Source organism: Diabrotica virgifera, chromosome 4, assembly GCF_917563875.1.
Source record: "Diabrotica virgifera virgifera chromosome 4, PGI_DIABVI_V3a".
NCBI classification, from domain to species: Eukaryota; Metazoa; Arthropoda; class Insecta; order Coleoptera; family Chrysomelidae; genus Diabrotica; species Diabrotica virgifera.
In genome coordinates, this window is record NC_065446.1 from 107,381,368 (window position 1) to 107,396,454 (window position 15,087).

The window sequence follows — 15,087 nt, forward strand, 5'->3', positions numbered from 1 at the left end:
TTAATAACTGATGTAGAATAGCTTTTATAATTAATCTTGTTATTGTTAGAATTACTGATACTAAAAGAACTTTATAAAAACACAGTTAGATCTAAAATTACTTTAGGTATACAGTTCAAAACTTTAAAATTCAGCACAAAATGCAAGCATGTCCCCGCTCTTTTTTTTATTAAAAATACAAAATCTAAAAATATTTTTTTAACCGAGTCTTTTATTAGTACACTTATGCTTGGAAAATGAATTGCACAACACAACAATTAAAATACTGATACACTTAACTCATTTTCTCCTTCTTCCGTATTTTCTTCGTCACTATCATCGCCCAATTCAATAATAAATTTATTTCCACCATTAATGTGGAAGTGCCCAATCTTCTTATAATATTCTTCCACTTTGATCACTTTGGCGATTCTTTTCTGCCAGTCTACTTTGGTAATATTGGCTACTTCTTTTTTAATGATCTCAATTACCTTTTTGTCAAATTTAGGAAATTTATTTGAACGCCTTATACTTGGTTTTAATTGTCCCCAAATTAACTCAATAGGATTGAAAACACAAAAGTAGGGGGGAAGTCTCAATATAGTGTGTCCATGCTTTTCGGCAATACTCTCTAGAGCGTATAATTTTCTAAATTGCTTTGTGTGTAGAACTTCAATAAGTTGTTTTTTTGTGTAAAAATCTTCGAAATACAAATCATTTTCCATTAAAAAATTTTGCAGGTCAGCTTTCTTTGAAGATGTATTTGGTATTTTAGTGAGTTGTCGGGAATGATAGGAAGCGTTGTCAAGCACTATTACGCTGTTTTTCTCCAAGTTTGGGATCAGCGAGTTTTCAAACCAATCTTCAAAAATGTCAGCTTCCATATTCTTGTGGTAGTCAACGTTACAATCTTCCATTTTCTTCCCACATAATTTTAAAGCATTCGGAACCCATCCCTCACTTCCTCCGCAATGTACAATAATTAGTCGCGAGCCTTTATTTGCAGGCATTTCTGGTATGCACATGGGTAACCATCTGTCCATCCTTTCTTTACTGTATCGTGGGTATCATACCAAGTTTCATCTAAATAATAAATTCTCCTATTTTCTTGCCTATATTTAGTAATTTCTTCTAGGTACATATTACGTCTGTTGACTATTCTTTGGCTTTCCATAATTGCTTGACGTTTATTTATTTTTTTGAACTTAAAGCCCATTTTTTTTATCCAATTTTGAAGAGTTTTCTCACAGCAGTTCATATTTCGACCGGTTGTTTCCAATTTCTTTCTTATTATTTCTATTGTAGGTATTTCATTGCTTTTGTAGCAGTCGTATATTGTGGTTTTCAATAGTTTTACAAGTGAAGGATTTAAAGGTCTTGAAAATTTGTAGTCACATCGTTTCTTGCGATGATAGGGTTCATTTTTAACTATTTTATATACAGTAGAAAGTGGAATTTCTGTTAAATCAGAGGTGGCTTGTGCCAATAGTGTTTCATCGAAGCCGAATTTCGTACGTAGATTTTTGTATACATTCAAACATACTTGCTGTGTTTCTGCATTTAAATGCATTCGAATCTTCTTTACGATCTCTTTTTTTTAGTAATTACATTCACACTAGCACTGGCAATTTCTACAATATCAGCGTTATCGTACGCGATATTTACATTATCCCACGGGCGCCACATCACTATTCACATTAATTAAATTACAATAATCAACACTTGACACTCTCCAAACGAAATACTAAACCAATATTCAAAATAATTACAGCAAACAAAACACTCGTATCACTTAACACACGTACACTCCAGTACTAATACACTGCTAGGCTACCGAACTAAAACTAATGTTTTGCACGAAACTTGTAAATAGATATGCGGGAGGTCTGGCCGTAAAAACACAGATGCTTTCACAAAGGGCCGCTTCTTAAACGTTTGACCTAACATCTATATTTGAAGAATATCATATTTCACCGGCTTAAAGCTATTCTACAGTATTTTTTACTTGGACAATACGCGCACGCAACAATTGCCTACGGTGGTTGGTGGTATATACGCACCTACCACTGTGCCGACATGAGGGCATTCATGCGCGCCGTAAGACTAACACTGCATTCTAACTATGGCTTTTACTATAGGTATGGTGCACCTTAGAAGCACCAAAACAGGAAACTCCAAGTAAAAGAGAAAAATCCAAAAAATTAACTACCAAAAGAGAAAATGTCAATTTATCATCTCTAAAAGTCATAAAAACATCGGATTGGCAAAACTTAAAGGACATCGCACACATCTTATGGGAAATATAATGTCATTCAAATTCAATAAAATTTATACGAATAGATTCGTTTTAAATTAACGGTCAAATCTTATCATTGCGCCAACTCCATATTTTCAATAATAAGAGCAGAAATTGATATAAATAAATCTGAAATCAAATGGATACGTACATAAGTTAGAGAGAGAAAAAATATTTTATAATACCCAAATTGTCGGTACTCCATAAATCAGCGGATTAGTTTCACTAATCCGCTTAGGCCCAGCGGGGTTTAAGCTCTTTTGAATAGCACCCAGAGCAATAGTGATTGTAACTGACAGTTTTACTGACTCCAAAAATGTGATTTCGATAAACTTTAATTGCAATTTGCGCCGTAATTAATCATAATTAAGAGTTGGCGCAATGATAAGATTTGACCGTTAATTTAAAACGAATCTATTCGTATAAATTTTATTGAATTTGAGTGACATTATATTTTCCATAAGATGTGTGTGATGTCCTTTAGTGCAACTATTACTTACTTTATTTATTAAATGATACAATTGATTAAAATCTTACCTAAGTGCATAGGTGTTCTATCCTGATTGTCTGTAACACTAGCTGACGCTCTTACTCCGTAGAAATATTTGACCAAAACTTCGTCGCCTTCTGCTGCGGCGATATGTAGTGGAGTTTGACCTTCACCATTCCGAATGTCCACGCTTGTACCATAATCAACCAGTATTCTTACCTGAAATATGTCCGTTGATTTTTTACACACAAGTTCCTAGGAAACACGTCTGTTTGTCGGTTTTTTATCAATATCCTCTAATATTTTAATCAACAATGATAATATTCTATTAAATAAACTTACCATATCGATATCCTTTCGTCGTACTGCTAAATGGAGTGCTGTGTCTCCATTGGCTGACTGCGCTTTCAGCTGTTCCGCCGTTTGTGCACTTAACAATTCTCTGCACATAGACTGGTTACCAGCTTCAACAGCTAGCAACAAGGGTATCTTACCCCTCTGAAATAAATAAAGGAAATTTTTATTTCCACCTACCTCTACCGAAAGTATACTTTTCCGGACCTGATTGTAGGGAGCAAAGTTGTACGTTTCCTCCCTAGGGAGGAAAATATTTTTCCTCCCTAGGGAGGAAAAGTAAAAGTGACGTCATGGTATTTCATTCATGAAATATAACTTATTGACGCCCTCTACAATATCTACTTTCTATTACGTATTACGTATTTATACATTTTAACGTTTATTTATAAAACACCCTCTATTTTGCAGCATGGTAAAAAACAGTAAATTTTTATTTTGATTTAACAATGTTTACATTAATAATTTGACTTATATTTGACAGTTGACAGTTATATTGTACCTACTTGTTAGTTTTAGTTCTAATACATTTTGTTGGTTAGTTACATAAATAAATTAAGTAAAAATGAAAAATTGACTTGGTATTTGAGGAAGGTGGAAAAACCATATGTATAACATGGGAGTAAAGTGCCTTTTCCTCCCTTGAATGATTACTGCCCTCCGCTACGCGTCGGGCAGTAAACTTCATTCTCGGGAGGAAAAGTAGCACTTTCCTCCCTTGTTATACAAATAGCTATTTCCACCTACCTCTACCGAAAGTATACTTTTCCGGACCTGATTGTAGGGAGCAAAGTTGTATTTTTCCTCCCTAGGGAGGAAAAGTAAAAGTGACGTCATGGTATTTCATTCATGAAATATAACTTATTGACGCCCTGTACAATATCTATTTTCTATTACGAAGTATCTATACATTTTAACGTTTATTTATAAAACACCCTGTATTTTGCAGAATGGTAAAAAAGAGTAAATTGTTATTTTGATTTAACAATGTTTACATTAATAATTTGACTTATATTGACAGTTGACAGTTATATTGTACCTACTTGTTAGTTTTAGTTCTAATAAATTTTGTTGGTTAGTTACATAAATAAATTAAGTAAAAATGAAAAAATGACTTGTTATTTGAGGAAGGTGGAAAAACCATATGTATAACATGGGAGTAAAGTGCCTTTTCCTCCCTTGAATGATTACTGCCCTCCGCTATGCGTCGGGCAGTAAACTTCATTCTCGGGAGGAAAAGTAACACTTTCTTCCCTTGTTATACAAATAGCTATTTTGTACTAAGATATTTCGGTCCTGCTTGGAATGCTGACAAGAAATGTGGAACTCAAACTAATCCAAACCATCCAGGCTGTGACCAAACTTTTCATCGAATGCATCTGCCAAGGAAAACCCCTTGTCAATAGAACAATACCCTCATTGTTTTATGACACAAGAAAGGAGACATACCAAATCTAAAAACTACCATCCTATAAGTTTGCTATCACACATATAAACTTTTCACAAAAAATACCAAAAAAGACTGGAGGCTAAGTTAGACTTCTATCAGCCCAGAGAACAAGCTGGATTATAATCGAGATAATAAATAGCACTTACGACCACCCACTAGACACTAGATCATCGCTACACTAACATAATGCTAATAACTAATAAAATGCCACGGCTAGTAGCGTAAGACTATCTGAACCAGAAACAAATAAATTCTGTATACAGGGAGGAGTACGGCAAGGAGACACTGTCTCTCCAAAGCTATTCACGGCGCTTTTAGAACATACTTTATAAGAAGGAAGATCTGAACGAGTATGGTATCATCATAAATGGAGAGAAGCTCAGTCATTTGGGATTCGCAAATGACATCGTCTTTATAGCCTATTGTATGAATGATAAAAAATAAAAATAAATAAACAAAAATAAAAAATTTTAAACACTTTAAATATTAATAAGTTTTTCCCGAAAAGTGCTTCATTTTTTGGTAATTTCATGTTGAAATATTAGATTTGGAATTTGACGAATAAGAACGTATTTTGCCTGAGCTACAACTTTGCTTTTACTGGGTTTATAGACTCCCTTAATACACCATTTTTTTCGTTTTGTTATAAGCTACATTTTTGCTATAAATATTTTTTCGATAAAATACTTAACTTTTTGAGTTATTGGCGAAAAACCGCCCGAAATCGTATTTTTTTAATGAAAAATACACATTTTCACTCGCAAATAACTACATATAAACTCAGTTAAAAAACTCTATAGAATAAAAGTTACTTTTAGTCAATTTATCTATTTCCGGACTTATCTCGAATGTATGTTTTTTCACCCCCGAGAAGGGGTTAAAATCACCCCCAAGTAAATGCAACCAACGGCATAATTTCAACATTGAACTGGAGGGTAGGTAGAACCTAAAACCAAATTTTCATGCAATTTGGAGTTGACTCTGAAAATTACATTCCAAAACGGACATTTACTGGGCTATAAGATGCCACAAAAAGGCTTCAGAACAATATTAAGAAACCGGTATGAGCCAAGCGTCATCAAAAATTTTAGGAAACTTAAAATTCTATACGAAAAAACTGGCACATTGTCAAAATTTCATCAAAATTTTATGAAGATATGGGATAATAACTTAATACCAAAGGGCTTGAAGTTACGTCCGGCATATTCATATAAAACATTTCTACACAGAGCTAGTTTAATTATGATCCGAGAAAGGTTTTGTATTTTGAGAACGATTTCCGAAGTTCTTCTTCTTCTTCTTCCGTCTGGTATGTAGGCTTTAAAGCCTGTTTTTCTTCAATATTAGCCTTACTTCTGCCAATACTTCTTCGTCCATTTGGTGACTTATGTCGTGCTATTCGTACTATGCTATCCTCTGCCATTCTACTAATGTGTTCGTTCCACTCCTGTTTCCGTTTTGTCACCCATTCATTTGTCTTCTACATTGCATGATCTTCTTATGTTTTCGCTTCTCTCCTTATCCAACAGACTTTTCCCTGGTATTTATCGAAGTATTTTCATCTCTCCTGTTTCTAGTAGTCGTCTCGTTTTAGATGTGTCAGGTCTTGTCTACGCCGTGTATGTCAATATAGGTCTAATTGCTGCGTTATAGATTATTGCTTTTGTGTCTTGTCTTAAGTGTTTGTTCTTCCAGATTGTGTCATTAAGAGATCCCGCCGCTTTACTTCCTTTTAAGCTTTGTTGTCCTACTTCTTCTTCAACATCTCCGTAACTAGTTATATATATTCCTAGATATCTAAACCTTGCTTCCTGCTGTATTATTTTCCCATCAATTTCGATTTTACATCGTAGTGGTTATATAGATATTGTCACACATTTGTTTTTTTCTGCTGATATTCATCATGATCATTCTCTTTGCCTTATCCCTATGCGGGGTCGGCTTTCCTAATTGCATTCTCCACACAATTCTATCTTGGGTCATATCAATGCTAATCCCCTTTACCAACATGTCCTGCCTTATCGTCTCCCCCAGATCTTCTTTGGTCTTCCTCTCCTACTCCTTCCAGGAGTCTGCATTTCAGCTATTCTTCTTATTGGGTGATTAACGTCTCGATGTTGAATATGACCAAACCATCTTAACCTATGCTTTCTCATTTTGGCATCAATTGGTGCCACACCTAGACTTCCCCTAATATACTCATTTCTAATTTTTTCCTTCTTTTTTACTCATACATCTAAGCATTCTCATTTCCGTCACATGCATTCGTTGTTCCTCTTTCTTTTTCACTACCCAACATTCAGTTCCGTACATCATAGCCGGTCTTATGACTGTTTTATAGAATTTTCCCTTCAGCTTCATTGGAATTTTTCTGTCACACAACACACCACTCGCTTCTTTCCACTTCATCCATCCAGCTCTAATTCTACTGCATGCATCTCCATCTATTTCTCCATTACTCTGTAATACCGATCCTAGGTACTTAAAGCTATTGCTTTTCACAAACATTTCACCATCCAAAGATACCATTTTATTTGTAGTAACTCCATCTTTAAATGAACATTCCAAATACTGTATTTTTGTCCTACTAAGTTTTAAACCTTTTTTCTCCAGAGCTTGTCTCCACTGTTCCAGTTTTTGTTCTAAGTCTCTTTCACTATTTCCTATTAACACTACATCATCAGCATACATTAGGCACCACGGAATGCTACCCTGTAGTTTCGATGTTATATGGTCCAACACTAATGAGAATAAATAAGGACTAAGCACCGAGCCTTGTTGCAACCCTACTTTCACCTGAAATTTATCAGCCTCTCCTACACCTGTCCTAACACTAGTTACTCCCTCATACATATCTCTCACAATCTTTACATATTCGCCAGGGACTCCTTTCTTATTGAGTGCCCACCACAGAATCTCTCGAGGAACTCTATCATATGCTTTCTCATATTTTTTCTGCTGTTATATTGAAGATGTGTGTTAATCTTCGCAGGTCGTGTTCTTTCTCGGCGATTAATGCGGTGTCGTCTGCATAACATAATATTTGGATTTCTTTGTTCCTCATTCTGCAACCATGACCTTTACGTACTGTTTCTATTATTTCGTTCATTATGATATTAAAGAGCAGTGGGCTTAACGAGTCACTTTGTCTGACTCCGCTTTATACTGGTATCAACTGTGTTAGTTTTCCATTTATCTTTGCCTGAATTCGATTATGGAAGGAGATGTTTTCGATGGTTTGTATAATATTGATTGGTATGTTTTTTTCTATACAGTAGGTGTAAGACTTCTTCGACTTGGATGCGATTGAAAGCCTTTGTCAGGTCTATAAAACATAGATATGCTGGTTTATTGTACTCGATGGCCTTTTCTGTGATTTGTATTAGTACAAATATGGCATCTACGCAGGATCTTCCGGACCTGAATCCTTGTTTTTCATCTGATAGATTGAAGTCGTCAGTTTTCCGAAGTGGAAATCGAAACGTCAAATAAACTTAATTTTACAGTAAAATTGTGGGTTATTTGCACCTAAAATACTAAATTTCCTAAAAAATACCCATTACATATTTCACAACCTGTATAAACAATTCGAAAGTGCAACGTCTCGAACTGCAGATTGCTGCTTATTATCAACACATACTCTTAAATATCCATCGAAATGGTCCAAAAGAGCAGAGTTTGTACTTTTCCATCGGTCGCGTGTCGACAGTTTCACCGACTGGTACAAACGAGCCAACAACATTTACCCCTCGATAAAAAAGACATTACGATTGTCAGCCTATAGACGTCCCCTAGAGTTTATTGATACTGGTGTGGTTTTAATGCATTCCTTTATTTGTAGTTCTTGAGGTTTAAAAGCAATATTTGTAAAAGAATGTTAAGTGACGATAATTTTTTAAACGCTTTTCTTTAGTTCATTCGTTTGAGTCAAATCTTGAAAGTTAATTTGACTGCCTTTTCTTCAATACAAATGAATGAAAATTTGCAGACTTATGCATTCGCGAGAAAAATACACGAATAGTCAATAAATTTTTTTTATGTATATTAATTGTTTAAATAAAAAAAAATTGAAGGCACTCGTGGGAGTGCCGACAGAAGTGAAAACTTCTTATAGTATATAAATTACGAGCTCAATGCTTTTTCCCCATCCAAAAAGAAGTGCTATACCTATATCATATACGCGATGCGTATGTCCTATGCTATTTATGTATACATCCACATAATTTGTATAAGTACAAAATTTATTTCAGGGAAGTGATGACGGTCGCAAATTCAATACTTTTCCCCATCCAAGAAGTGCACAACGTCCCTAAAGAAATTTTCAATTCAAAAATTTATTTCGTCGAAGCGATGACGGTCGCTAATTTAATATTTTTCCCCATCCAAAAAGTGCACAACGTCCCTCAAGAAGTTTTCACTTCAAATATTTATTTCGTCGAAGCGATCACGGTCGCGATGACGGTCGCTAATTTAATACTTTTTTCCATTCAAAAAGTGAACAACGTCCCTAAAGAAGTTTTCACTTCAAAAATTTATTTCGTAATGACGGTCGCGATGATGGTTCCTCTTTCAATACTTTTCCCCCATCCAAAAAGTGCACAACGTCCCTAAAGAAATTTTCAATTCAAAAATTTATTTCGTCGAAGCGATGAAGGTCGCTAATTTAATATTTTTCCCCATAGAAAAAGTGCACAACGTCCCTCAAGAAGTTTTCTCTTCAAATATTTATTTCGTCCAAGCGATCACAGTCGCGATGACGGTCGCTAATTTAATACTTTTTCCCATCCAAAAAGTGAACAACGTCCCTAAAGAAGTTTTCACTTCAAAAATTTATTTCGTCGAAGCGATGACGGTCCCTAATTCAATACTTTTCCTCCATCCAAAAAGTGCACAACGTCCCTAAAGAAATTTTCAGTTCAAAAATTTAATTCGTCGAAGCGATGAAGGTCGCTAATTTAATATTTTTCCCCATCCAAAAAGTGCACAACGTCTCTCAAGAAGTTTTCACTTCAAATATTTATTTCGTCGAAGCGATCACAGTCGCGATGACGGTCGCTAATTTAATAGTTTTTCCCATCCAAAAAGTGAGCAACGTGCCTAAAGAAAATTTTCACTTCAAAAATTTATTTCGTCGAAGCGATGACGGTCGCGATGACGGTCCCTAATTCAATACTTTTCCCGCATCCAAAAAGTGCACAACGTACCTCAAGAAGTTTTCACTTCAAAAATTTATTTCATCGAAGCGACGACGGTCGCTAATTTAATACTTTTTTCCATCGAAAAAGTGCGCAATGCCCCTAAAGAAGTTTCACTCCAAAAATATTTATTTCGTCAAAGCGGTGACAGTCGTCCCGCTTGACGGTTGTTATTACTTTTTCCCAGCCAAAAAGTGCACAACGTCCCTAAAGAAGTTTTCACTTCAATACATATACGTACAAAATTTATTTCGCCGAAGAGATGACGGTCGCGAAATAAATCCTTTTTCCCCATCCAAAAATAGGTTCTACATTTATTTTAAATTTAAATACTTCTATACAATTTATATATACATACAAATAATATATAGCATAAGCGACGACGGTCGCGAATTCAATGCTTTTTCCCCTATCCAAAAATCGCACAACGTCCCTAAAGAAGTTTTCACTTCAAAAAACGATTTTAATGGAAAATGCTTAAATTCTCTTGTTTTTACAATGTGGAAACTTTTACAGATTGTAGCTAATTATACTAACTGTAGTAAAACCTGCCATATCCGGATCAATGTGGCGACAGACCGATCCGGATATGAAAAAATCCGGATATCAAGACCACTTCTTTTATAGTCTCTGAAACGTTTTCTCCTTCATACATTCCAGTGATCAACGCCGTCAATAACTTTCGTCGATAGACACGTTTTATAGATTCTATAATACCTTGATCGATAGGCTGACAAAGGGATCTTACATTTGGGGGCAAAAAAGACATTTTATTTCGCCATCTTTTAGTTCTTTTGCGTCGGGATGAGCGGGTGCGTTGTCCAACAGCAGTACTGCCTTTCTCGGTAGATTTCGGTAGATGCGGACGGTAGAAGCGTCCGGATATGGGGAGGTCCGGATATGACAGGTCCGGATATGGCAGGTTGTACTGTATTGTATAATTATACTTTTTAGTGAAATATAATTTCACTTTTTAGGTAGATTATTGTTTAGGCCCGAAACAATTAACTTGCGCCCGAAAGTGTTTGCGGAAGGACAGGCTTACTTTGCATTGAGCCGAGTGCGATCATTAGACGGCTTGTGCATCGAAGAACTGCATTTCGAGAAATTAACAGGGTCTACACCGTGCAATAGTAAAGCACTAGAAGAAATGGAAAGACTGCGAAAACTGTAATAGGTGTAAATAATGATTTTGATTTAAGAAATGTATGAAGAAATTACAGAAAATGTACAATGTATTTATCAAAAATGTTGAAAAAGAAATGCAAAAATGTGTCTATCATATACATCTTTTTTTTAAACATGACGATATATTTTAATGTTTGAAATGTGTTAGACTAAAAAGTAAAAAATAAAAAAATATAAAAACAAATTTTAAGAAACGCTTTTCTTTACTTACGAGTGACTAAAATTAAAAATATTATAAAAAAATCAACTAAAAAGCAAAAAATAAAAAAAAATTCAAACTCAAAGGATTATTCGAAAAAAACTGTTAGACAGATTAAATATACAAAAATCTCACACATTTGTTAAAACAATGAAAAAATCTAACATATTCGTTAAAGAAAAGCGTGGGGGAAATCTGCTCTTCTCAGATGTCCATGCAATATTAAAATGGTTTTCTTCAATGTAGCTTACTAAGTTTTGTTCTACTTCCATTCTTCACACGACCACGAACTTCATTTCGGTTACTAACGTGTAAGTAAAACGTGTTTTTGTACCGTCTTGGACGATATAAAAGTCGGATCAAAAAGCCTAGTTCATTATTATTCTTGGAGCGTTGATCGAAGAATAATAAACAACAGCGAGGTATAAGAGGTGAGTTTATGTAGGTAGTACTTCCCGACCATTTTCCGCTGTCGTTTTGGCGAGCTGAGAGAATCCGACAGTTTTCCTCTTACCTATCCTTTTACCTATCCTTATACGAGCGGTGATCGTATATTCTTAATATGTCTTTTCATCTGGCGAGCTGAGCGAGATTCCCTTTCTTCCCTTTCCTTATACATTCATGTCGTATTAATAAAAGCAATTCCTATTTCACACGATCGTCAAAATTATTCATTCATGTACAAAATATCGTCACATCGGCCCGAATAAAAAGCTCGATGCGTAGATTATAAATATATTTTAATAACGAAATTAACGAGTAATTAAGGCTAATTATCTTATCTTTTTGTATGTTTTGATTCCAAATAAAAATGTCTTAAAAAAGCGAACTCTTTTCTTGGACTGATTTAGTTACCTGGAACAACAACGCAAATACCTCGTTATAGGCACATTGAAACAACAGACAAGTCATGTCTACACAAAGAGAAAAAGAAAAAGAAGGAAGTCATTACACTACGTACCAAGGTGTTATAATATATTCTCTTCTTTGTATTTCTGCTAATCTGTCTATCCCATGGTACCCGGTTAAATTGTTTGATATATTTGATGTTCTTGTGCGTGCTAATCTGTTGGTTAGTTGGTTATCTCTTGGTTAGTGGTTCCATTCTTTGAGATTATGAATCCTAATTATTTGAATTTTCCAGTGCCGGTAATTTCTTTATCTTCGTCAATTTTCAAGTTTCTCATTGGTTGTTATTCTGTTGTTAAGTATTCGGTCTCGTCTAGCTTTATTTCCAGTCCAATGTGCATGTAAGATGTTGTTCTTTATCTTAATCCGTTACCACTTCATCAAAACATAGTGTGTACAAGAAGTCGTCTCGGGTTGGTATTCCCATACCTTCACATTTCATTTTCCATGGATTTAATATTTTTTGTTCTAGGAATATGTTGAACAGCCTATTGTGGTCTTAAATTCATTCGAGGAATTGTTGCTGCTTTTAACTCTTCTCCTGTTGTTGTTGTATAGTATTTTTACGGTTTCTATTATCCTCCTGACTTTTCCTGATATCTTTCATCATTTTCAGTAGTTTCTGGTAACAGTGTCATTCGTCTTTTTAAGTCGATAAGTGCCATGTGTAATTTGATATTGTAAGATTTGTGCAGTCATAGACTGTCATGGCAGGGACATGTTCAGCGACAAGATGATACAAAAACGACAAAGAACATATTACAGTGGAAGCCGTTAGGAAAGCGAAAAACAGGAAGGCCCAGGACGAGATGGTTTTTTTTTGGCAAAAAAAAAGGACGAGATGGTTGGAAGACGTGGAAGACGACCTGAAAACCATGAATGTAAGACAATGGATTAGAAGGACACAAGAGAGATCTGAATGGAAGGACATAGCCAGACAAGCAAAGACCCATCCAGGGTTAAGATGCCAAAAGAAGAAGAAGAAGAAGAAATGCCATGTGTATCAGTCTATTTTTTGCCATTATATTTTCAAATAATTGTTGGAGTGTATTAGTCCATGTGGTGAGACCGCTCCCGTCTGGAAAAATTTCTGATTCGGTTTCTTTGTCGATTCCTATTCAAAAATGTCCCCTTTAAACAAATATGAAAGGTGCCGGGCGGAATTTTTGGGCAGAAATTGTTTAAACAATTTTTTTAAACGAATACAAAAGATCACGTTTTTTTGCCCCATAACATATATTTTTAAGTTTCGTGGGTAATTCTAAACAAGAAAGGTATCTTGTAAATTTTGTCAAAAATTGATAGTTTTCGAGTTATAAGCGATTTAAAATCTGAAAAATGCGAAAATACGCATTTTCGAGGCTTAAAAACTCGTACTTTAAATTAGTATTTTTGAGGTTGCCATATACTTAAATTGAAGCTTAAACATTCAGCTTCAAGATTCTGAAGAGTGATCGCATCTAACCTTAATTTAAATCGTTGTTTTTTAATTGTTAAATATGCATGTTCATCCGATTTTTTTGCCGGTGCGGCGCGCTCTGTTCCAAAAATCTCCTACTTTCCTTTGAAAAATATTTTTTATAGATTCTTTGGGACATTATAAATAAAAAAAGTTTCTTGACATTTTTCTCAAAAGTTAATAGTTTTAAAGTTATAAGCTATTTAAAAACCGAAAATACGTTTTTTTGTCATTCTTCGGATTTTAAATCGCTTATATTAACTTTTGAGAAAAATGTCATAAAACTTAGTTTATTTAGAATATCCCAAAGAATCTAGAAAAAATATTTTTCGGAGGAAAATAGGAGATTTTTGAAATAGAGCGGGCCGCACCGGCAAAAGAACCGGATAAACATGCATATTTAACAATTCAAAAACAACGGTATAAATTAAAGTTAGACGCAATCACTCTTCAGAATCTTGAAGCTGAATGTTTAAACTTCAAATTAAGTATCTAGCAACCTCAAAAATACCAATCTAAATATGAGTTTTTTTAAGCCTCGAAAATGCGCATGTTCGCATTTTTCAGATTTTAAATCGCTTATAACTCGAAAACTATCAATTTTTGAGAAAAATTACAAGATACCTTTCTTGTTTAGAATGACCCAAAAAAACCCAAAAATATATATTTCAGAGCAAAAAAAGGTTATCTTCTGTATTTGTTTAAAAAATTTGTTTAAACAATTTCTGCCCAAAAATTCCGCCCGGCACCTTCAGATTTGGTTAAAGGGGACATTTTTGAATAGGAATCCACAAAGAAACCGAATCACAAATTTTTTCAGACGGGAGCGGTCTCACCACATGGACTATATGTATGTGTTGTATTCAGGACCTTCTAGCAGTAAATCCTACCTGATTATCTCCGATTTTTGCCAGTTTTTCTTTCAGTATTTTGCTATGGGGAGACGTGCTTCTTATATGTTAGCTTTTTTTTGTTTCGACGCTAAAACCCTCAATTTGGAGATCCTGTAATTTCAGCCGTCTATTATGGAGAGTTTATTACCATAAAGCCTGGGATGCCACTTCCGTTCCCAATATTTCAATAAATTCAGCCGTCTGAAGATCTTCTTCTTCGCCATGTCTGCCGTTGCAGTCTTCGCCCGTATCCCTGTGCAAGAGTATGTGCAGATACAGCACCAAGACTACTGAAAATGGCATAGAGATTACGGAGAAAAATTATAGGAAATACGCTGAGGGATCGAAAGAGGAGTGAAGACATTGAAAGAAAATGTAATGGTAGGGGAACCAAAGCGGGGATTTTTGCAGTTACTCGAGCGCGTCAGATTATCATATGGGGGGAAACCTGGTACCCTGCAGATGTACCTCTACCATATAATATTGGCTCTTAACACAGGGTAATTCTTTAAGGGGGGCCCGAAAAAAAAAAATCGATCCTTAAAAAAACTCAAAATTGTCAGATTAAGATAAGGTAAGTTAAATACATGCAAGAGAGCGTATATTTCAGAATTCTGACGATTTGGGCCGGGAGTAAGGGAATGGGTGAGTCCCAAAGTTTCACAAGAAAAAAGC

General features: G+C 35.0%; 1 protein-coding gene across 2 annotated transcripts in view; it reads right to left on the minus strand.

The window, feature by feature from the left end:
• LOC114325672 (serine/threonine-protein phosphatase 6 regulatory ankyrin repeat subunit A) overlaps positions 1–15,087 on the minus strand; it is a 314,485-nt gene that overhangs the window by 143,061 nt on the left and 156,337 nt on the right. For both annotated transcript variants that reach the window (XM_028273796.2, XM_028273793.2), the window contains exons 6-7: positions 3,108–3,263; positions 2,813–2,984 (exon numbers count right to left, since the gene is read on the minus strand). In XM_028273796.2, coding sequence (XP_028129597.1) covers positions 2,813–2,984; positions 3,108–3,263 — 328 coding nt within the window. The remainder of the gene's footprint in view (positions 1–2,812; positions 2,985–3,107; positions 3,264–15,087) is intronic.